Source organism: Gavia stellata, chromosome 5, assembly GCF_030936135.1.
Source record: "Gavia stellata isolate bGavSte3 chromosome 5, bGavSte3.hap2, whole genome shotgun sequence".
In the NCBI taxonomy this organism is placed as follows: domain Eukaryota; kingdom Metazoa; phylum Chordata; class Aves; order Gaviiformes; family Gaviidae; genus Gavia; species Gavia stellata.
Genome location: NC_082598.1, coordinates 18,008,463 through 18,032,208, shown reverse-complemented (window position 1 = coordinate 18,032,208; position 23,746 = coordinate 18,008,463). Strand labels below are relative to the sequence as shown.

At 37.0% G+C, this 23,746-nt stretch overlaps 1 protein-coding gene across 1 annotated transcript in view; it reads right to left on the bottom strand.

Annotated features, from left to right (window-relative positions):
• Nucleotides 1-3,432: 3,432 nt before the first annotated feature.
• Nucleotides 3,433-23,746, bottom strand: part of NCAPG (non-SMC condensin I complex subunit G) — a 32,061-nt gene continuing 11,747 nt past the window's right edge. The window contains exons 8-21 of the mRNA XM_059817705.1: nt 22,784-22,924; nt 21,646-21,769; nt 20,253-20,342; nt 19,910-20,089; nt 19,337-19,447; nt 17,061-17,180; nt 15,260-15,496; nt 14,749-14,930; nt 11,946-12,120; nt 11,333-11,494; nt 10,307-10,478; nt 5,214-5,306; nt 4,684-4,762; nt 3,433-3,713 (exon numbers count right to left, since the gene is read on the bottom strand). Coding sequence (XP_059673688.1) covers nt 3,587-3,713; nt 4,684-4,762; nt 5,214-5,306; nt 10,307-10,478; nt 11,333-11,494; nt 11,946-12,120; nt 14,749-14,930; nt 15,260-15,496; nt 17,061-17,180; nt 19,337-19,447; nt 19,910-20,089; nt 20,253-20,342; nt 21,646-21,769; nt 22,784-22,924 — 1,993 coding nt within the window. The 3' untranslated portion in view covers nt 3,433-3,586. The remainder of the gene's footprint in view (nt 3,714-4,683; nt 4,763-5,213; nt 5,307-10,306; nt 10,479-11,332; nt 11,495-11,945; nt 12,121-14,748; nt 14,931-15,259; nt 15,497-17,060; nt 17,181-19,336; nt 19,448-19,909; nt 20,090-20,252; nt 20,343-21,645; nt 21,770-22,783; nt 22,925-23,746) is intronic.

Below are 23,746 nucleotides of genomic sequence, written 5' to 3'. Positions count from 1 at the left end.
CTGGGGGAGAGGCACTCAAGTTGACTTCAGTGGAGCCCCACCAAAGCACAAGGAACAGTGAGGAGTCAGGGCTATCCAAAGCAGGACATAAAAAAAGTCTTACAAGCAGTGGAACAAATGCAGCCGCTATCTCGTTCATGTGCCTGAAGGAGGAGATGCCACATGGATTTTCTCATTTCAAAGACCGAGTAAATACCAGAACCTTTCTGTTAGGGATATGTCTCACCTCCAAGCAGCTGTCTGTTTTCATTAACTTTTAACAATTACGATCCCTTCCTTTGTGTCATATTGAGTTTCAATTTGCTGATGAGTTCAGAAGTTTTCAGATGGGAGTCAAATACAGGCATAACCCAAGCTCACTAACCACTTCTCTAAGTTGGGCAATAAACTACAAAACTAGAAAAAGAAATATTCTTACTGCAGCATTCACCCTTGAGATAGTGACCAGCCAAAGGAGACTGTTATCAAGTGTTTTAGTCTGTAGTCTGAAGAGACTGATGAGGCAAGAAAACAAAAACAATCACAAAACTGGTTTTAAGAAACAAAAACTCGTGTAGGAATAAACATGGGATCATTTTACGTTTGACAACAAATGACCACTGCTATTTTATCATTATTTAATACGGAATCCAGTCTAAGTCTAGTGTGGCTCATGTCTGACACCCTGTTGTGGTTAGCCAGCAAAAAGAGGAAGGATGCACAGTAATTGGTTCAGAGCAACAAAGAGGCTGTTTTTAAGTCAATTAGAATATTTTAGGGATTAAAATTTTATTCCATAATTAAGCAGGCAGGAAGTTAGACACTTTCAATCCATAGAATAAAAATCAGCAACATTATTTTAGCTAGAAATAGTAATGCATACTAAGTCAAGATTTTTTCACTGCAGGTAGTAAGATACTTCTAGACTTGGCTCCTTATCACCTTTGGATGTACTCTACTGCTACCACATGCGACTTTCTCAGAAAGTCTGCTGCATACATTTAAACCTTGATCATTGCTAATAATCAGCTTTGAAAAATACAACACAGATCTGATCATCCTACCTTGCGATTAAGCAGCCATCCCTCCTCAAAAGATGAAGTAATTTCACAAGACCATACCAAATTTTCTATTGCTCAGAAAACCCTTCCCTTGACAGGGAGGGAGCAGAGCAGGCGAAGAGCCCAGAGGGGCTGGAAATTACATGCCAGTTGCTGGTCAAGTTTCTAGCCTGAAAGAGGATCACAGGGTAATTCAGGCATAGAAGGACCTCAGGAGGTCCGGTTCTACATCCTGCTCAAAGGCAGGCCAGCTGTGAGGTGAAAGCAGGTTGTTCAGGACTTTGTCTAGTCAGGTCTTAAAAACCTCCTATGACAGAGCCTGCACAGCCTCTCCGGGCAACCTGTTGCAACTGTTCTCAACCTGTTCCACTGCCTTTTTTGCCTTATATTCTGGTCTGAGTTTCAATTTAGGCCCATTGGTTTTTGTCCTCCTATCACATGCAACAAGAGCCTGGTTCCATCTCCTCAACAGACTGTATGTAGGTAACTGGGGGTCCTCCCAACACCCACAGGTTGAACAAGCCCAGCTCCCTCAGCCTCTCCCCAGAGGGTAAGCGCTCCAGCCCCCTGACCAGCTTGGGGGCCTCCGCTGAATTGACTCCAGTTTACCAATGCCTGTCTTCTATTAATACACACCAGTGAAGCCACATCCACAGCAGAGACATCCACCGATTGAGAGCTGATTTCAGGGAAACCTGATCTTTCCAACACAGCATTCCTAAGAGATGCCAGAGACAGAACCTGCATGTGTGCAAGACACAACAGAACAGCAAGGCGGCAAAACTGAAGGTCTTCAAGTTTTCCAGAAAGGCATTCCCAGAGAAGCCTTTATAAATTTTTATTGCTCCTGCTTTTCCTAGAAACTCATTTTAACCAAAAAATAAGAGTGGACTAGCAGCAGTTGTTGAAAGTGTATTAATAGCAGAAGAGCAAACCACTCACGAGGAGGGTGAGAGAGAACTTGTAACTGAAATGAAAGAAATAACTAAAGCACATGGGAAGCTCTGATTGACAATCAACTGAGGAAAAACTGAAATATATACTTCACCCTTTTGAACCATGTTCAGGCAGCATTCAAGGGGACAGCCAGTGTCTCTGATCTCAAGTGGTTGCCATGTACGCAAACTGACACTAGAATACAAGTTGAGGACTTCAAGAAAAGAATTATGGAAAGAGGGAGCTCAGGACTTCAAAATTGTGTTTAAAATGATGAATAAAAATAATTCACCACAGTTACATAAGCTTCTGAATAGCAAATATCAGCAGAAAAGTGTGTCGTGGCATTTTGTGGTTTGACAAGTTTCCAACAAAAACTAAAAGGGAGGAAAAGCAACACAATCCTGTCTATATGCAAGCTTGAAAATAGCATAATAGTTTGGGCATTACACTGTGGCAATGCTACTTTTCACTTTTCACTAAGCCATTTCTGAGAATTACGAAAGATCATTTACAGTATATTTACTTATTTTAAATGCAAGTTCCTTAGAAAGGTACATTCAGCATCAGTACTTGAGATGCGCATGTCAAGCAATCGACATGAGTTTTCTCCAACTGCCTTGGAAATTACCTATATTGTAACAAAGACAGACATGATTGACAGAGTGTTTCCAAACCAAAAAACTAGCATTTCCAGAGTGAATCTGCTCAGCCACCAGTGACTACTATGTGCAGTTTAAAGTTAATCTTCTATTGTTTCTGTAAAACTCATGACTATTCCTACATACGGCATTAGAAAAAGGTTTGTGAACTTCAAAGCTACGAAGAAACCACAATTGTATGACACTTTAAAAAGGCAGTACACAGGCCCTATAAAGTATTTAATTTTTTGTCCTTTCTGTATTTAAGTACTCCTTTCCTTATTGGATCTTATTTTGTACCACAAATATTTTTATGCTTTTCTAAAAGCACATTACTGATTTTATATAACAAGGTCAAGATCAGTAGCAGACTTCCAGGCTTAGGTTTGTAAAATCAGTAACTCAGTTTTATTTTAAATAATGCCAAAATGGTAAAGTGGACATATATCTGCAGGAAGCAGAATTCACAATTAAGATTAATTCTATTTTACGTTAACATGAACAATAAAACCTGGTCAGCAGATGCACAGGCTATTAAATTAAGAAAGTAGATGTGTTAAAGCTAGGTACATTGAAAATTTCTGCCATCACAAGCAACCACTCCACGTCATTCTCCCTAAATAATGTTAAGTATGAAAAGAAATTTAACTATTAAGTACTTACCACCAACAGCAATTTTTATTTGCAGATAAAAAGCATTCTTTTCTATAAAGTAAAAAAAAAAAATCCAAGTTTTGTTCAGCTAATATTTTAATATGTTTCTAATACATGAATTCTGGACTTCTTATCAGGTAAATTATCAAAAGCATCTATTTTAAAAAAAATTTAAAAGTTCCTAGAAAAATCTAGAATTATAAATGATCAGAATATAAAAACAGTTAAATCTAACTAAAAAAAAAAAATATCTTATTTTTCAAGTCTGATGTTAACTACCAGCATTAGCAAAGAACACTTTCTCTCCTTTTGTCTTCATTGATCTGCTTCCCTATTCAAAAGTCCTGAAAGATTCATTCTTGTTTTTTCAAGTGCCACTGTTTTTGCTCGTCTTGAAGGCCTTGAACTTGACATTGGGACCGATTCTGGTATTTCATCGCCACTGAAATGTAAAATATTTTAAAGTAAGGCCAAAAAGACTAAGAAAACTGAAGAGTTTTTATATCAACAAACTTGAAACATGGTCTTAAAGAGCAAAAGTACTTCTTACTAATTATAAACTTTTTATTTTTTGAGAATAATATATTAATGTTTTCCAAGTGATACAGCAGTATCAGTAAAGATAACCAAGTGTTAGCAGTTGCAAAATAAGCAAAAACCCCAAAAGATTAGGTGGCATCAAAGTAAACACACTGAATAGGCAAAAGGGAATGATCGACCCTGGTCACCCTAAAGTCTGTGGATTACTTGCTTGAGAAAGAGTGAGCACAGCTGAAAATTACAAAGATAATGTCATTTTAATGCTTACAGCTTACAAGACCATAAGGGAAAGAATGCATTGTGTGTATTCACTTATAAGTAATTTCTAGAATCTTATCAACTACTACATGTTGAAAAACAAGCAACAAAAATGTGGAGGGGGAAAAATAATTTCAATTTTAAAAAATTTTTGATTGCTCCACAGAAGTTATTAAAAAAGCAGAAAAAAAGTTATTCAAAGTTATAATGTAAGCCAAAAATCTAACTTTTCTCGGCAAGAATGCATGTTAACTCTACACAAAAAAGCTATGTTAAATAAAATAAAATAAAATAAAATAAAATAAAATAAAATAAAATAAAATAAAATAAAATAAAATAAAATAAAATAAAATAAAATAAAATAAAATAAAATAAAATAAAATAAAATAAAAGGATTACAGGCTCTTGGGCAATGATAATAAAATGTGAAGCTGTCAAACCTGCTATTGTTTCAAAAGTACCAGTTCAAAGAAATTTTCTTTTTGAAACATTTATCTGCGTATTAGGAATAGAGGATATTAACGATGGAGGCTTTGGGGAAGAAAAACATTTGAATTACATTTCCATGCTAGAAGAGACATCACTGTATTGATGGTGGAGAAAAAAGGATTTACCTTTCACTACCGCGTTTTACAGTTGTGCCAGTTTTTCTTCGGCTCACAGACCTCACTTCTGCTGCTGCTTTCCGTTGTCCTAAGTATAAGCAAAAGTCTCTTTACATATCATGATACCATTTATTTTCTTAAACTAGTTTTGTATCTTTCTTCAGTGTTTGATATTGCATTGAAACATACAAATATGCAGGCACCACAGATAGAATGTGGTGACTAAACAAAACCAACAACAAAAATCCTGCAACATGCCACTTCTATAAACACCTGTACATTACTGTAAATGACTGTGGCCAAATTATCTTGAAATGCCGTAGTCGACTTTTTTTTCTTTCTTTAAAGCTGTGTTGTTGGGAGAGGCTAACAGCACAAAGATTTCCACAAAACAGACTATCTTTTAACAAATAAAATTTTAAAAACTACAACGGTAGTATGAAGACTGACTGGTTTTTATATGTTCACAAAAAGTTAGTAAGAAATAAAAGTTATTAAAAACAACTAGTATTGTAGAGCCAGAAGAAGCTAGTGTGTACCTTTGCCAGCTTTGTTTCTCGTGGATTTCAATTTTGCAGTTGCTTTACTTTTAACGTCATTAACCGGAGCATGAAGACCATCTTTATTATTTTCTATTAAACAGAATAGCACACGCAGAAGTCATAGATAATCAACTTTTACTTTATCTTAAGTACCAGCATTTTAAATTCTAGCTGTTTTATATAAAAGCCACACAATTTTACCCCACTTTTTCCTTAAAATAGAAATTAGATAATAAGGCTAGAAGGAAGCGTAAAATGTCACTCAGCCATAACCCTGTCTCAACATAGGTCAATCACATGTAAACTATTCCTTACAATTGTTTAGCCCCTTCTATTTTGTCATAAGTCAAGCAAGCAGGGTGGACAACCAGCTTGGCTGAACAGGGAAATCCTCACTGAGTTCAAGAAGAAAAAGAAGTTGTATGGCCTCTGGAAGCAAGGTCAGGCTTCACAGGAAGAGTACAGAGCTGTGGTTCATATATGCAGGGAGAAGACACGAAAGGCCAACGCTCAATTAGAGTTGAAACTGGCCAGTGCTGTGTCAGATAACAAGAAGGGCTTTTTAAAGTATGTTAATAGCAAGAGGAGGTCTAAAGAAAACATTGGACCAATACTTGTTGAACATGGTCACCTGACTAATAGGGATGAAGAAAAAGCAGAGGCATTCAATGCTTTTTTTGCCTCAGTCTTTAATAATACTGATGGACCTCGGGCTGCCTGGTCCTGAGTCAGAGGACCACGAGTGTGGAAACAGTGACTTTCCATTTGAGGACACTGAAATTGTAAGGGACCAGCTGTATCAGCTGAATGTCCATAAGCTGAACATGAGCCATCAGTGTGCCCAGGTGGCCAAGAAGGCCAACAGTATCCTGGGTTATATCAAGAAATAGTGTGGCCAGCAGGACTAGGGAAGTGATCATCCATTTGTACTCAGCACTGGTGAGGCCACACCTCAAATATTGTGTTCAGTTTTGGGCCCCTCGCTACAAGAGAGACATTGAGGTGCTGGAGCGTGTCCAGAGAAGGGCAATGAAACTGGTGAAGGGTCTGGAGCACAAGTCTTATGAGGAGCGGCTGAGGGAACTGGGGTTGTTTAGTCTGGAGAAAAGGAGGCTCAGGGTTGACCTTACTGCTCTCTACAACGTCCTTTCAGGTAGTTGTAGAGGTGGGTATCAGTCTCTTTTCCCAAGTAACAAGTGATAGGACAAGAGGAAACTGCCTTACGTTGCACCAGGGGAGGTTTAGATTGGATACTAGGAAAAATTTCTTCACTGAAAGGGTTGTCAGCCATTGGAACAGGCTGCTCAGGGAGGTCATTGAGTCACCATCCCTGGAGGTATTTAAAAGACATGTAGACATGATGCTTAGGGACATGGTTTAGTGGTGGACTTGGCAGTGGCAGGTTTATGGTTGGACCTGATGATCTTAAAGGTCTTTTCCAACCGAAATGATTCTGCGACTCTAAGTCCATGGGGCCTGATGGGATTCATCCCAGAGTACTGAAAAAGCTAGCAGATGTTATGGCAAGACCCCTCTCAATCATCTACCAAACGTTTTGGGAGTCTGGGGAGGTCTTTGCTGACTGGAAGCTAACCAATGTTATTCCAATTTACAAGAAGGGTGTGAGAGGGAAGACCCAGGGAACTACAGACCTGTTAGTTTGACCTCAGTTCCTGGAAAAATTATGGAGATGATCATACAGAATCACTAAGGTTGGAAAACACCTGTAAGATCATCAAGTCCAACCATTAAAAAAACCCACACAATAAAAAAACACCAAAGCCACCCACAATCCACAAAATACACCACAACCCACACCAAAACAACCCACCCACACCACACAGCACCATGCCCATCAAGCCACATCCCACAATGCCACATCCACATGCTCCTTAAATACCTCCAGAGAGGGTGACTCTACCACCTCCCTGGGCAGACTGTTCCAGTGTTTCACTACTCTCTCAGTAAAGAAATTTTTCCTAATATCCAACCTGAACCTCCCCTGGCGCAACTTGAGGCCATTTCCTCTAGTCCTGTCACTCGTCACTTGGGAGAAGAGGCCAACACCCACCTCTCTGCAACCCCCTTTCGGGTAACTATAGAGAGCGATAAAGTCTCCCCTCAGCCTCCTCTTCTCCAGGCTAAACAACCCCAGTTCCTTCAGCCACTCCTCATCAGACTTGTGCTCCAGACCCCTCACCAGCTTCGTCGCCCTTCTCTGGACATGCTCCAGCACCTCAATGTCCTTCCTGTAGTGAGGGGCCCAAAACTGAACACAGTACTCGAGGTGCGGCCTCACCAGAGCTGAGTACAGGGGCACGATCACCTCCCTACTCCTGCTGGCCACACTATTTCTGATACAGGCCAGGATGCTGTTGGCCTTCTTGGCCACCTGGGCACACTGCTGGCTCATCTTCAGCCGGCTGTCAATCAACACCCCCAGGTCCTTTTCTGCGGGGAGCTTTCCAGCCACTCGTCCCCAAGCCTGTAGCATTGTCTGGGGTTGTTGTGGCCAAAGTGTAGAACCCGGCACTTGGCCTACTGGGTACTACTGAAAAGCATTTAAAGAATAATGCAATCATCAGGCACAGTCAAGACAGGCTCACAAAGTGAATAATTTGATATCCTTCTATGATAATGTCACCCACCTAGTGGATCAAGGGGAAGGCAGTGGATGCGTTTTTTCTGGATTTCAGTAAGGCTTTTGATACTGTCCCTCACAGTACTCTTCTGAACAAGTTGTCCAACTGTGGGATGAGTGGGTTCACGGTGTGCTGGGTGAAGAACTGGCTGAAGGGCAGAGCTCAAAGGGTTGTAGTGAATGGGGCTACATCTGGCTGGCAACCAGTCACCAGCGGTGTGCCTCAGGGTTCAATTCTAGGGCCAGTTCTGTTCAGTAATTTTATCAGCGATCAGGATGCAGGAGTTGAATGCACCATTAGCAAGTTTGCTGACAATACCAAACTGGGAGGTGCTGTTGACTCTTGAGGGACAGGAAGCCTTGCAGAGGGTTCTAGATAGATTGGAGCACTGGACAATCATTAATAGCATGAAGTTTAACAAGACCAAATGCCGGATTCTGCACCTAGGACAGAGTACTGCCGGGCACAAGTATAAACTGGGAGAGGAGCGGCTGGAGAGCAGTCCTGCAGAAAAGGTGCTGGTTGACAGCAGGCTCAGTATGAGTTAGCAGTGTGCCCTGGCAGCCAAGAGGGCAACCTGCATCCTGGGGTGCATTTGACCAGCTGGTCAAAAAAGGCGACTGTCCTGCTGTATTTAGCATTGGTGCAGCCCCACCTTGAGTACTGTGTGCAGTTCTGGCCCCCACAATTTAAGAAGGGTGTTCAGGTACTTGTGTGTATCCAGAGGAGGGCAACAAAGCTGGTGAAAGGGATGGAAGGAATGTCCCGTGAGGAGCAGCTAAGAACTTTGGGTTTGCCTAGTTTGGAGAAATGGAGGCTGAGGGGCGACCTCCTTGCTCTCTACAGCTCCTGAGGAGGGGAAGTGCAGAAGGAGGTGCTGATCTCTTCTCCCTGGTATCCAGTGATAGGACACATGGGAATGGTTCAAGCTGCGCCAGGGCAGGTTTAGACTGGACATTAGGAAGCATTTCTTTACTGAGAGGCTGGTCAACTACTGGAACAGGCTTGCCAGAGAGGTGGTCAATGCCCCAAGCCTGTCAGCGTTTAAGAGGTATTTGGACAATGCCCTTAATAACACGCTTTAACTTTTGCTCAGCCCTCAAGTGTTCAGGCAGTTGGACTAGGTGATCGTTCTAAGTCCTTTCTAACTAAAATATTCTATTCTAGTCTTAAAATTTCTAACAATTTTAGGAAATGTCTTTCTTCAGCAATCTCTGTTATTGCTAGGAAGCTTTTTTCCTAACATCAAATCTGAATCTCCTTTGCAGCAACTGAAGGACAAAAATAGTGTCTGTTGCCCTTTTTGCTCACAGCTATCATTTACAAATTTGAAGTAGTAAATACTGCTTTATTTTTAATGATCCCAAATGTATTTGGGGAGGGGTGGGAGAGGAGAAGGGAACAATGCTTTTCTCCTACAGCCTGCTTTTAAAAAGTGCTCAAAAATCCTCTTTCATGAGAAATTCATACCAAAAAGTATTATCAGATGTTAGCAGAAAACAGTACAACTATTTTGTCAGAAGCGTACTTCCATCTTCCCATCCAAGAAATATTTGAAAACATAAACATAGAAGATATAAGAAATTAAAGTTTTTAACACTTCCAGAAACAACAGATTAAAACCCTGAAATAATCCACTAGAAAACAAAAACAAATAATTAAAAGAAAACATGATCTGCTTAAAACAGTTGCATGTCAATATCTTTGCTTTACTGCTGCAAGCAAACCTAAACAAATTTCATTCAATTGCTTTTCTGCTGAAAAATGTTAGACTTTCTGTGCTAGCAGCTAATGTACACTGCTAAGGCACATCCAGCTGCATAAGCTGTGCAGGTGGTGAAAAGTCTTCCAGCTACTTCCGCTTCAAGTTCCTAAATAGCAATAAAACCAAATCTGGCTCCAACATGTGAGCTTGTAACAAGGACAGACCAGTGTGAACACTAAAGATATCAGCTATATACTGCTAAAACACAATCTGCAAGAAGCACAGGCATGGTAACTCCCAAGTCTGAAAACCCCACAAAGTACTTGCTTCTTCCTCCAAGTTAGCGAGTCACATTCTAAAGATGAGTTAGTCAGCACTAGTATTTAGCAGGCACATGAGTGTGCCAAACAGCTAAAAAAAGAAAAGCCCATTCTAATACTGTCTTTGTTAAAAAGAAAGAGCTGCAGGGCAGAGCTTAAGACTCAAAATACAGCACTGGTTATACTAGAGTAATAGGGAGAATAAGAAAACACAGAATCTGATCAAAAGGCAATTAAAAAAAATGGAAAATACTTCAGTACAAATATTTTAAACTATATGCGTATTTACTAGATGTTACCTTTTTCCATTTTTTCAAAAAGTAGACTAATTTAATGAAAGAAAACTAAAACTTGTTTTCATACACATCTGAACAAGTCACTCAGTTCTATAACTACTACTAAACTACATGTGTCCTGAATTACCTTCTTCATTTTGAATAGTATTTTCAGATAATGTGACATCAGTTTCCTGTGTCCCTTCAGAGAGGCCTGTTTCCTCAGTCCTTTCAGAGTGGTCTTTGCCCACATTAGGCTCTTTGGTCAAGTTCATCTTGATCTTCTCAATAGCTCTTTGACACAGTTTATCTTTCACTTTCTGGAGAAGAGACATTTAATGTTAAATGCTACTTAATTTTACAACTATTTCTTTTATCCATTAATTTTACTGTACGAAGGATGCAACGTATGACATGAAGATGATCAGTCAAGTTGAAAAGAGAAACACTTTCTCCATCAAGACCAGACACTGAGACCCCAAATTAATCTTTTTTTTTTTTTTTTAAAGGAAACCTAAAAAACATTAAAGCAACTGGACCTTGCCAGCTTAGTCCTGGAGCATAGCAACCTCTGGATGATATGCCCATAGTGGATCAGCATTCTTTTCAACATTTCAATATACTATTGTCTTCCTCTGTTACACTCTCAAATTTTTTTTTTTCCATACTAATAAAAGCATCAATGTAAAAACTTCCACATCACTCTTGTAATCCTTTCCCACTTCATCTTAGAATCAAGCACCCTTTTCATGTTGCTTAATGATCTTACAGTTACGTCGTAGGTTTAGACATAAGTTTTCAGCTGTTAATAATTAACTAAATATAAGCCATCCAAACTGTAAAAGACTTCATATTGACTTTTATTTTAATGTAAAAAAAAAAATTAACTACACCACAGTTATCAAAAGAACTTACTGTACTGGAATGTATCAAGTTGGGCACACTGTTTCATGCTGGTTTTACTATCTATGGTAGCTGAAATATGTAAATTATACAGTGATATCAACTCAGATTTTTGTAAATGACTCATCAAAAATTAATTTTCAAAGACTGGTTAAAAGAGAAATTCCAGTCACATTGTCACAGTAAACAAAAGGCACTTCTTTTTCAAGTGTATCAGAATATTAGATTGCTAATGATTAAAAAAGTAAGAACCATGTTATTTATATACTACCTCTTGAATCTCATTGAGCAGAACCAGAAGATTCTCTGTGGAGGAACTACTGAGTTCTAGTGAATTTAAAGCTTTTGCATAAATACGAACGTCTGGTGCAGTTGGGTCCATCAAGATTTCGTTGCAAATTTTCATTGCTAAACTATCATGCACTGTTAAGTCCTGTAAAGGAAAGAAATCAGACAACAGAAATTTCACAGGGAACTATTTACAAAAAACAGCAATGAGATCATTCTGATTTAAGTAGCTAATAACTAATTTTACATAGTAAACATTTTCTTAAAATGCAGTATTTTGAGTACATACACCAACTGATTTTTATAAATACTTTTCCCAATATAGACAATTAGGCATGGTGCAAGTTCCTGCTAGCATTTTTTAATTGTAAGAGGGAGTAGAAATGGCGGGGGGGGCGGGGCGGAGGGGGGGGGGGGTGGGGGGGTGGGCAGAGCTCAGTCAAGCTAAAAGATTTCATTACCTGAGCAGTCACTCATTTAATCCAGCTTGACACCAGGAATCTCAGAGAGGCCCAGACAGCTAGCAGTAAGTGAAGGGGGTCAGTTCTTAATCTCTAGACACAAATATTGCTTTCCTCCAGTTTAACACACTGTACCTCATAGTCCTGAGAGTTTTTAGAATGAGGTTTCAGTCCACTTGGTCTGGTCAGGTCCACTAACAGTTCAGAAACATTACTGATATCTATTTCAGCCAAAGGTGAAGTTGCAGGAGCATTTAACAATGTTTGCAGAGTTGGAAGGTAAGCTTCTTCAAAACATTCCTGGTTAGACCTGTTTCAATGAGTCAAACATTAGTAGCATAATGAGACAAAATTAAACCTTAATTCATCCCTAAATTTTCTCTTCTGTGATGAAAGTTCACAGGCCCATTACAATATACCAATCAAAGCAAAGTGGGAGCAGCCACCTTGGTACAGACAGACAGCAGGATCAAGACATCAGAACTGCTTCACAGAACCAATTTCTTTTAAGTTTAGGCACCTAGTATTTCACGTAAGTTTTAAGTAACACTTCCTGCGTCTGAACATTTTGAAAGTTCACCCTTACTACCGAAAACCTAACTGATATACACAGACATACTCTCTCTTAAGGGACAGAAATACATTTCTCCAAATCTTTTGTTTAGATTAATCTGTCTTTTGCTCATTCCTCCTTCCTGCTAGCATTTTTCTTTGGGGATACCTCTCACTGTGTGAGAAAGCAAGGAAGCCTGGCAAAAAAATGCAGTGGTTAACAAGATTTTTGTAAGAAATATTTGTGCTTTATTTTCTCAGAAGAGTTAATAACTCCTGCGAAGCAAGCCTAAAAATGATGTCGCACTTGGTTCTGCAGCAAGTTGTCTAAAAGTGTAGTTCCACAAGACCAGTCAAAACAATTTAAAAAGGTAAGGTGTCAAAAAGTACAAGGTACTAGTTGGTGAAGTGAAACCTTTTTTGTTTCTGATACTTGTTAACCTCCTATTTAAACCCAAATATCTACATGAGAAGACTAAGAAAGTAAATAATTTCAAAAAAGCAGATTTTTTGCTGCTGGATTATTGAGCCAAATCAGCTGACCAAAAGACCTTTTGAGCGCTAAAACTGGGGTAAGAACTCTCCCTCTCAGCAGCTTTAAAGCTTTAGATTGGCTCAAGCACAACTGAATTATCATTCAGATTAATTCCTGTAAATTAAAAAAATAAATACATTTTTTAAAGTCTAGTAGTATTTAGGCATAAGGCAGAAGTTTCTCCTCTTCGGCTGCCAGAAAATTTATTACTCTTTAGAAAACATTCCGTGAATAAGAATTGTTCACTGGTTACAGGATCCTGTCCCTGTTACTAGCATGCCATGCCACTCTATTGACATGACAGAGTATTTATAGAAGTCAGCATCAACATTTTTTTCCTCACACAAAGTTCAAATATTCAATTTCAAAAAGTAAGCCTCTTGATTGTATCTGTGACCAGATGGAAAGGTTAACAGAGCAACACCCAGAAAACAAATGGAATTTTAAAATTCAGTGAGAGATCAGTACCAAAATTAGGCATGAACCTCAGCCAAAGCTCATTCGTTACCTGAGTTTTCCTTTTCTGAATGGCAACTTTGCAGACAGTTCTGAATTACACATGGTAATTAATAATTCTCTTCTGAAAACACAGTATTGGTAACTGAAGACACTCCATGATTCATCTTAAACAGAGATTCCAAATCAATGAGCCAGACTAAGATTTAGGATTTTTTTCTCCACTGATTTTTCTGATTTTTGCTTAAAGCATACACCATGGTTTTTTCAAGAAAAAAGATGATCTATGAGGTGCCAGAAGGAGTTGCCTCATTTACAAATGACTTTGAAATGCACAGAATTACTCAGATGGGCAATCATTAGGATTCATAATAAAAAAAGGGAGATCCATAGCATCAGAAGACAACATTCACGGTAAAAGATTATCAATGTTAAAAGCTTAAATTAATTACTCATTATCAGAGATACTGGAAGCATAGGAAATCAGTTTTTCTGTTACTTACTTTCAAAAGAATTTAAGTAGGGAAAACACCATTCTGAAGGAGACTGAGTATTTTTCTTTTTTTTTTTTCTGACAACAGCAAAAATACATTTGTTTGGATTTTTTTCCTCTCCAAACCAACTCCCCTTTGAACTATTCCTCTTAATGTGGCAATTGATAGGCCAGAAAAAATTAATTCAATTTGTTCTGGAAAAATAGATAAGGCATATATATAATATGCCTAAATTAAATCTTAACCATAAAAAAGCAGATAAAAACCTCAGGTAGTTCAGACTGGCTAAAACCACTAGCAGCAACTGAAAAGTAAGTTAAACATTTTTTTCTTTGAGCAAGTGAAAGGAGATGAGAATTACTATTTCTGGTCCTATCCCCTTATGTAAGCTCTCTACCTCCTTTGTCCACTACCAAAATAAACAGGAGATTTTGCTGTGAATTTAGATTGGAGCATTATTTGGTTAAAAAACAAAACCACAACCAACCAGCCTGATGCTTTGATATCTGCTGGGCACCGATTATTTTCTTTTGAAGCATTCCTGCTAGCTACTCTTTAGTGACACTTCAAAGTCTACCTGTAGTGCGCAACAGCATAAATAAGTAAAGCACATCATTTTAAATTAATCTTTTATTCAATATCTTGAAGAACAGTTTCAATTCTAGGCTTAGGAAAGAAAAAAAATGGAAGGCCACAGGGGTAAGAGGGAATTAATGGAAAGTCTTCCGAATAGTCATAGGTTGAGATTATGTATGTTCAAAAGGAATATGCATAGGAGGCTGAACTAGACCTTTAGGTCTAATTTGCATTTGTGCAATTTCTACTTGTGCAAGATCGAAAAAGGTTCCTAAAGCTGCTAGACCAATATATATTTTCACATAATAATTTACAAAGGCCATACCTATTTGCATAAGCAAATAAAGGGAAGAAAACTCCCAGACAGTGTCGAAGCCGAGTATCTTCTTCGGTCACAGGATTATACCACAACAGAACAAGACGAGAGAGAAGCTTGGCACTAATCAGCCTCCCAGAGAACATCAGTTTGGCTATGCCTTCTGCAGCTTCTGTCCTAAGTTCTGAAAACTGAAAAAAGAACCGATCATATACACAACACACCAACCACAGCGTTTTTCACTAATGCTACGTAATAATAATCTACATCCTATTCTGCCAATCAATCTTCTACATTCAAATATTCGCACCTGCGCAGAATTCAATGCTAGCTCAAGAGTAACATTAGTTTCTATCAGTGACACAGTTGTGATCATTTTCTAGGACAACTATTTTAACATTAAACCATTAATTTCAATTACACATCATGTAATGTTCACATGCAACCTAATGGGATAGTAAACCTTCTGCAAAAATTGTTTTAAAAACAAAACTAAGCCAAATTTTATAGTATTTCTTACCTCACTGTCTAAGAAACCAGAAAGAAGCTGCAGGAGGCTGTGAATCGTAGCAGTTTCTTCTTCTGCCTCTATTGTTTCACTTTCTTCCTCACAATTTTCAGTTCTAGTATGTGCATCTTCACTTTCAGAGTCATTGCCTCTTCTGGCTTTAAATGGCTCAATCCCAAACAGCAGCAGTTGATCAAAGATTGCCTTTAAAGCACTGAGTTTTACCTTTATATTATCTATTTGTAAAACCTAGGTTTAATAAGGAAAATACATGCATCATCTTACAGTAGACCACCAATGTTAACATTAAGCATAGTAAGATTTTTTGCTTTTAATAAGATTGTTTAATTTGGGAAACTTTTTCTAATACTCGGGACAAATTTCAGACTTTAGGAAGGTGTGACATGAGTTTAAATCTGAATTTATAATACAGTCTGGTAAAGAATTTATCAAGTGATCTGTGCAATTTCCATTACATCAAATCACTTGAATTTCACTCATGGAGTGAGCATGCATGTGTGAGATGTAATTTTATTGTTCAACTTCTAAACAGACATTGGACAAACAAAAAGTCTGTTCGCCTATAGCTGCTCCATAGTGCTAGGCACTACAGAAAAATACATAAGACAATCCCTGTTCTGAAATACTGTATAGCTTAATTAAAATAAACAGTGTGTAAGAAGACAGCAGGGAGCAAGATAATAATAAGAGTCAAAGTTGCATAGGTTATGTATTATAGTTCAAATTAACATTCAAATAATACTATACATAGTGGGTTAGCCTAGAGATCGTAGATGCATCTAGCCCAACACCCTGCTTTTGATGGCAGCCTACACAAAGAATATGGGGTTTAGTACTTAGAGAAATTAATTACTTAAGTCTAAACTCCAAGCTGCTAAAACAACTGAAATCCTCCCTAAAAAAAGAAACTGATTTTTAATACGACATACTCAAAGGAAAATTAAAAACAATAGGATTTGCTAACTTTTTAGGAGCCCAAATTTCTCCTGCTATGGTGACTGACAGCTCCATCATCTTGTCTGAGCTGAACATATCTCAATATCTGCTGTCAGTTCTCTTGAGTGTGTACATGAGCACACTCTCAATAAAGCATGATGGCAACCTACACTTCTCTCAAAGCCAGGGTCCGAAAAATTAACAGTAGTGTCATCTTCTATATAACTAGCTCTGCATCAGAACGTTTACCACAAAGGAGGGAGATGTGGCTATTATGGCACCCAACATACTACATATTCACAGATGTTTGGCCATACTATTGTTTGTTAGTTTGAATTTTGCTTTATCCTCTAATTAACAACTCTTACTTAATCCATACAAAATTAATAATTCAGAAATTAAATCAGACACCCAAGATCACAGGTTCGTATGTAACAGAAAGGTAAAAACAAATCACAGTCACATTTTTAGTTTGGTTTCCCAAGGAAGGCAGGCTTACAGAATCCTACAGATTCTCTTTTCTACGTTAATAACATGAATACATGACCAGTTTCATCCAGATTCATAAGAGAAAGGGAGACCTTACAGATAAAGAATACCGACAAACTTTCAAGACAACAGGTGACCTTACAAAGGAAAGGCATGCTACTACCAAGATACAAGATAAGCTTGAATAGTATTAGACAACAGAAAAATCTACATGAAATCACACTCTCCAGATGCAGATCCTTAGGAAATCAAGAACCACTGGTTCTCAAATAACATAACTATGAAGAATAGCTTGTTACAGACACAAGACTAGTTTTATTTACTTAGTCACACAGACCATCATTCCATTTCCCGTCAGATGTTTTACCTGTAACAGCAATGCCAACTGTTGTCGGGCAAATTCTTTGTTCTGAAGGGCACAGCAACCCAAACACAGAACTGCCATATTTCTCACAGCTGGATGGACATTAGTTATGCCAGGAAGTATCTGGAAAAAATAATATTAGACTTTATAGTTGAAATACATAAATTGAAAGTAAAAAACTGACTACTCAAATATGCTTACCCTGAAACTAAAAATAATTTAGTTTGATATGGGATTGGGAAGTGGTAACTACTATACACTTTGTTTATGTAGGTATAAACAGAAGCAGACTGAATATGCTGTTTGAAATCAGCAATAAAATAATGGCGAATATCACATGAGTGTTTTGCTTTGTGTTTGTTTTTAATAAATGTTTTCAAACAAAACTGAGTTGCTCATTGTGAAATTAAGAACACCACACAACAACGAACCTACACATTTCTTCATAAAAGACGTTAGTATTCTTGCAGAGAAACAATAACCAAGTTGCAAAATACAGATGCCATTTTAATGTACTTTGAATAGTTTTGAGAAGACAATGGTAAAAATCCACACAAAAGAAAAGCCAGACTAGATACAGGGTGAATGCTAAAATGGGATCATTTTATATTTTTGCATTTACTAAATAGTTCAAGTTTAAACAACAATAAATAAGGTATCCCAAATCATGTAATATGTGAAAATCCAGCAGTAACAACAATACAAAAGCAGGATCTTGGAGAAAGAAAAGTGGAATAAACAACATATGTGAAAATTTAAGAAAGACCTAATGAAAAAGAAAAGGTTTCTGGGGGACACATCAATACTAACTAGGATTTCTAATCTGAAAGAAATCAGGTGTGGTTCCCCTACGTTTAAGCTAATCTAAATTACTGTTGCAATTTTCTTTGCAGTTTGAATTCTAAGAATGCCCATACTGAATCAAGTCATCTAGCCCATTGTCTTGTTATCTAAAAAAAAAAAAAAAAAAAAAAAAAATCAGAACCACATTCCTACAGAGTATTACATAAACAGACTAAGTAGATACTTCCCAAGAATTCTTGTCAAGGTCCCAACAATTTGCAGCTGAGACACAAAGCTGGGAGGCTGTTCCTATCTACCTAATCATTCCATAATATTTATTTTTCTTGAACTTGCTCAGTCTTTCTTGAAATTTATGTAAGTGTTCACCATACACACATCCTGCGACAAGGAATTCCACAGATTATATATTATATGAAGAATCAACTTATTTGTTTTGAGCTTACTAGTTGCTAGCTTTATGGAGTGATCAACCAATCCTTATTCACTTTCTCCATAACAATCATGTCTTATGACTTCTGCCCTCTCTCAGACCCTACCCTTAATTCTTCTCTTCTCCAGATTACTAAGAGGTAATTTAGTCATTCTTCATACAGAAGCCATTCCATACTATTCCTTGCTGCCCTTCTCCGACCACTTCCAATTCAAATATGAACTTTGTACATAGAAGGGATAAGAATTGCACAGATTATTCAAATGTGGGTGCACCATGTATTCATACAATGGCATATTACTTTTTTCCCCCATTTTGTTTGCACACTCAGTAACAGTTAAAAGTTAAAACATTCATCTTAAAATCCATACTCTTCACAATGAAAACTAGGAAGTATATCTTGTAGACTGTAAGAGGCTTATAATGCCACTGCATTATTTTTCAATACAGAAATATTTAGCTCTTCAAAGATGCTAAGAAAACAGAATGGGAGGCAGGGGGGAATCCCCAAACATCTTTCCTTGTACATGGAAGGGATGAAAGAAAGGTCTATATGAATTCCAGTCTCTCCTAGGTGAAAAGCTTTTGACTAGCTAAACAAAAAAAAAAAAAAAAAAAAAAATAATATCACCACCAAAAAAACCCACACATTAAAGTTCTCTATTAGAGATGTCATAACTTCAGCTGATAGAAAATCCAAGTAATTAAAGCAAGGGCAGCAAGCAGATGTCTAAGCACCACACTTGGCACAGCATAACTCAGCACTGTTCAACGCTGTCATACGTTACCCAAATATTTACCATATTCTTGTTTTATTTTAGTATCTGTCTGCCACAACCAGTTCTGGCATAGGAGCTCAGAACAGTGTATCTGGACTGCACCTCCAAGACACAAGGTTCTGGGAAGGCTTAAAAGCACCAGACACAGCACTACGGACACAGCAAAGTGATTGTGAAATAATCACAAACCATCCTGCCAGCACCTAAGGGCCAGCTATGATGTATCCATTTTTATTATAATGTAAACAGTATTTATTCCTACTTACCAGAGATTCAATGATTTCATTAATGGTTGGACCAATTCCTTTAGAAAGGGACATGATCTTCAAAAGCTCGTAACACATCATCAGACACTTCAACAGTGTTTCAGGATCATTCTTCAAGTGGGTCAGGGAAAAGAGAAAAAGGTTATTAACACAAATGGTGGCTGTAATAAGGAGAATGGGGACATTAATCATAATTTTCTCCTACCCAAATAAACATCTCCTGTCCACTACACATTTGTTGTACAAGAATATTAATCAAAATCTGTCTATAAACTATGATGAAAAGAGATTCAGGCTCATGTTTTCAGTTAAAGAGTAGAAGCAGTAAAAACAAGACCCTTTTAGACTTCTTTAGTTACTCAAAGACAAAAGAGCAGTTTAACTGTAATCCATTTTTTGCTAGAGCATATCACCAGCGTCTATACATGCAGAAGGAGAATACTAATACCATAAATGTTCATTTTCAATTTTTAAAATTTAAATTATACAAGGCCAAACTACACTTTCTTTTAAAACTATGAATAAATGTCAAAACATAACCAGCACTTGGGAATACAGGAAGGGAAAAGAGACCTTCTCCACACGCATTTCTTTAATTTCAGGTTGCTCTGCTTCTTTTATCAGATCATTTTTTGTGTGTTCCAACTCAGTTATTTTCTCTTTTAATACTGACGCTCTATTAAAATCCTGCAGAGTAATGCATTCTTCCAAAGCTTCTTTTGCTTCAAAAAGTTTCACTTTTATTTCAGCCAACTGAAATATAAAGTAGAAAGAAAATTAATATAATACCATAACCTTCATGGTATTAGCCAACAAAACACTATTGACACTAACCAATAATACACTACTAAATAAAACTCTTATTAGATGGATATGCATAAAAAAATATTTTTCTTGTTAACTAAAATCTGCTTACCTTAATCTCCCGCCTTCTTATTTCGGCAACATCAACAGGCTGGTTGACTGCAACAACTGGCTCACGAACTTCTGATATAATTTCTGCAATCTATTGTTACAAACAGTATATTAGTGCCATTAATTTCAGCTCAGATGTCAGGTACTAAGCATTTCACTTTTCCAAATTTAAAATACCATCCTTCTGAAAAAGTATTGAACATCTATGCAGTTTTCTTTAACAGCTAATTCACTGCAAATAAATCCTCAATTTGACAATACATAGTCTAACCATTTAGCTAGGAAAGCAAGAAAATAGAAGACTGTATATCCATGAATAAGGTAAGCAGTTTCTATGCCAACAGTTCACAGGCACCATCTCCTCTAGGGCTGAACACATGCTTTAAAAAGAATTGCCGGTAATGAGAGTAAGGTTTATTCATCTGTTACTACTTCAATCAAAATACAACTAAGAACACTATCATTTAAAGGTCTATAAACCACCATATGTAGTATAAGAAGCCACTTAAGTAATTTCAAGCCAAATACATGCATAGAACTAGAAGCAGAAGCAGGCTGAGAGTTTTTCAGTTGGTTAGGGGTTTTCTTTAAAGTCAGACCCATTACGGTAATAAAAATGAGATGAAACATGAGGAAAACTAAAGACTGAATGAGACAGGATAGTCTTAATTTGATTTATCTTGTATCACATTACCTCAGTTTAACTTCCTCTCAAGCTGTACCCAAATCAACAGAATGTATTGAATCAGTGTATTTCACTAGAATAATAGAAATGCACACATGTACTATTACTATGGCACTATAATGCTAAGATTACCATAGCTCTTTCATTATAATCATGTAACAAACCTGTATCCTAGCTTTACCCACTGGATCGAGATTTTCCAAAAGTGGTCTCTGTCCTTAAGTCCAGGGTTCATTTAAAAAATTTGAGCAAAACCAAGGGTCCATTTTTCAGGAGTCAAGTTTAAATAATTATGCTGTATATAAAGACTGTAGTGTATAAAATACTTTTCTTGTAAGTGCTTTTAGTACCCATCTCAGCTAAAACAAGGGAAGAGAAATCTGAAACTTGGAAATGTACGTTATCTTCACTTTGAATGTTCTAGTCAAAACTGTTTGGCTCTACTATGACAAAGGATTCTGAAACAGGCTGTCAAAGTGTAATACTTTCCTAATTGGAGGATTACATTTACAACACCAGCCAAATACTCTAAAGCGCCTTAGAAAACCACAGCAGCTATGCCAAAAAAAAAGGGGGAGAAAAACATATATGCTTTTCCAAACTAAAAAGATTTTAATTCCTGATATTTCTGTTAGAAAGCTTCGTAAAGGCTGTTTGATGTACAGGGAAAGCAGAGCCTAGAAAACAATGGGCCTTTAGAATTACTTACAATTTGAATCCTTCTGTCATCATCCTTAACGATACTGAGTAATCTTTCTGCAAGCAGAGATATAAGGGCTGTTGAAGTTTCAGGTAGAATGAGAATCTTTTGTAAAGTAACTAACAGATGCTTTCTGCATTAAAGAGAAAAAAAACCAATCAATCTGTTTGCTTATTCAAGAAAATGGAAGATGTAAGAGTTAATATTTTACCCACTTTGAGTCAGTGTGAGGAAGATTCTATAATACATTATAATGGAAACTTTTCTTTAGCTATATTAACTGCTGAATATTTTTTCCTTACTTAGCAATGTTTGTCTTTTCCTGATTTTACCTCATTTCTCTTGATCAGAAAATGCTGATTTTTTTAAGCAGCTGTCACTACTGTCCAATGAAAGGTCATACCAGCAGAAAACAGTCAGAGTATCAATACTGTAGAATGCTTTCATAGAAATTATCTGGCTGGAAACTAAAAAAAAAAAAAAACCTACAAGTTAAACTGTCCTGCCAGTCTAGTATTACATATAATGCATTCCACTGAGGGTTTGAAATTATTGCTGTGTTTGTACTATCATAACTGCAAGTTTTCATAAAATGCTTCTGAGGGTATGAACTTCCAAATTTATTCACTCTTACTTCACATCAAAAGGCTGTCCAAATTATAGGAATCACTCAGTTAACACAATCCAATTCAACTTGGCATCTAAAACACCTGTAACATTTTAGGCCTTATCAGACTGAGCTTAAAAACATAAGAAACACACAGGCTACTTACTACAAGTCATCTGGTAAGTAGTAATACATTTGTCTCCTTTAATTTTTTATATACTAAGTTCCAAATGAACAGTCTTGTAACTTCATAATATCAAGAACACATTATGAAAACAACTGAATTTTTTCTCCCCAAACAATGTTGTATCTGCATTAAAAATCATTTTTCCATAAGCAATGTATAGCAATAAGTAAGCAGATGATATTTGGCACACTTTTGGGAACCATTCCATCGGAGAGACCATGCCTTTTTTCCAGCTAGCATTAGAAGTGTATTTTGTCTGTTTGATCAGGTTATTTTCCCAATAGAGACTCTATGCCTGTCCACAGGCATAAGTGCCATAAGCTTAGTAACAAAGATTTTGTATTTAAGTTTACCTTCCTCCCTCTTCTGTGGCATCCATGCAGCCTATGATAAGAATCAGTTGCTGGCCTATAAATTCTTTTGTCATCAGGTTTTCAAAACAAGTAAAGTCTTCTTTTTGTTCTTCACTAAGAACTGGCATATTTTGAAGATAGCTGAATCCAAATAGAACAGATAAAATTACATTCAGAAACATTGTTGGAAAGTAAAAAAACACCTCACAAAACACCCCCCACAAACACTCCCCCCCTCAAAAAAAAAAATCCAAAACGCCACCACTTTCCTGTCCTGTATAAACAAGTGGTTACCTTAGTTACAAGCCTTAAAAACTTATGTTTGTGTTCTCCTTTTCATAGATTAATAGTTCCAGAAAGTTTTTTATACCTAATAATGTACAGTTTTAAAATAATGCACTTCATTTAAAAAATCCCTTGTTTGAGAATGCAAAACAGTAAGAAACAGAAAATGGCAAGTTATGCTTGTACAGTAATTTCAGTTCTGTAGCCCTGCATAAAGACATCATCTTAGGAATAAATGTATAAATGTACCATTTATACAACCAGTATTTTTCTGCATATTTAGGTACTATGTATTCTTTTACATGTTCAGAAGTCTTATATTGCCTACAAGACAAAATACAAGAAAACCATTAAAGTGTTCAGTGAATTTTAAATTCTTTATCTGATCAAGTATGCCATTACAGAAGAACAACACTCTGTTGTCAGATACACTCAGCCACATAGCACGGAAACTGTAATAAGTTTGTTCCGTTTCTTTATTTTTCTAGAGTCATTGCTCTTTTACTGAAATTTTATCCATCAATAATAACATGCACATTCAGAAATCTGGAGTGAAACACATTGTGCATAAAATTCAATCCTGAATATAACGTAATACATAAAATTGAAATACTGATCTGAGCTCTGAAGAATGTGCTTATTTTTAACACAGCTTTGCAGATACTTTTCAGCAACGGG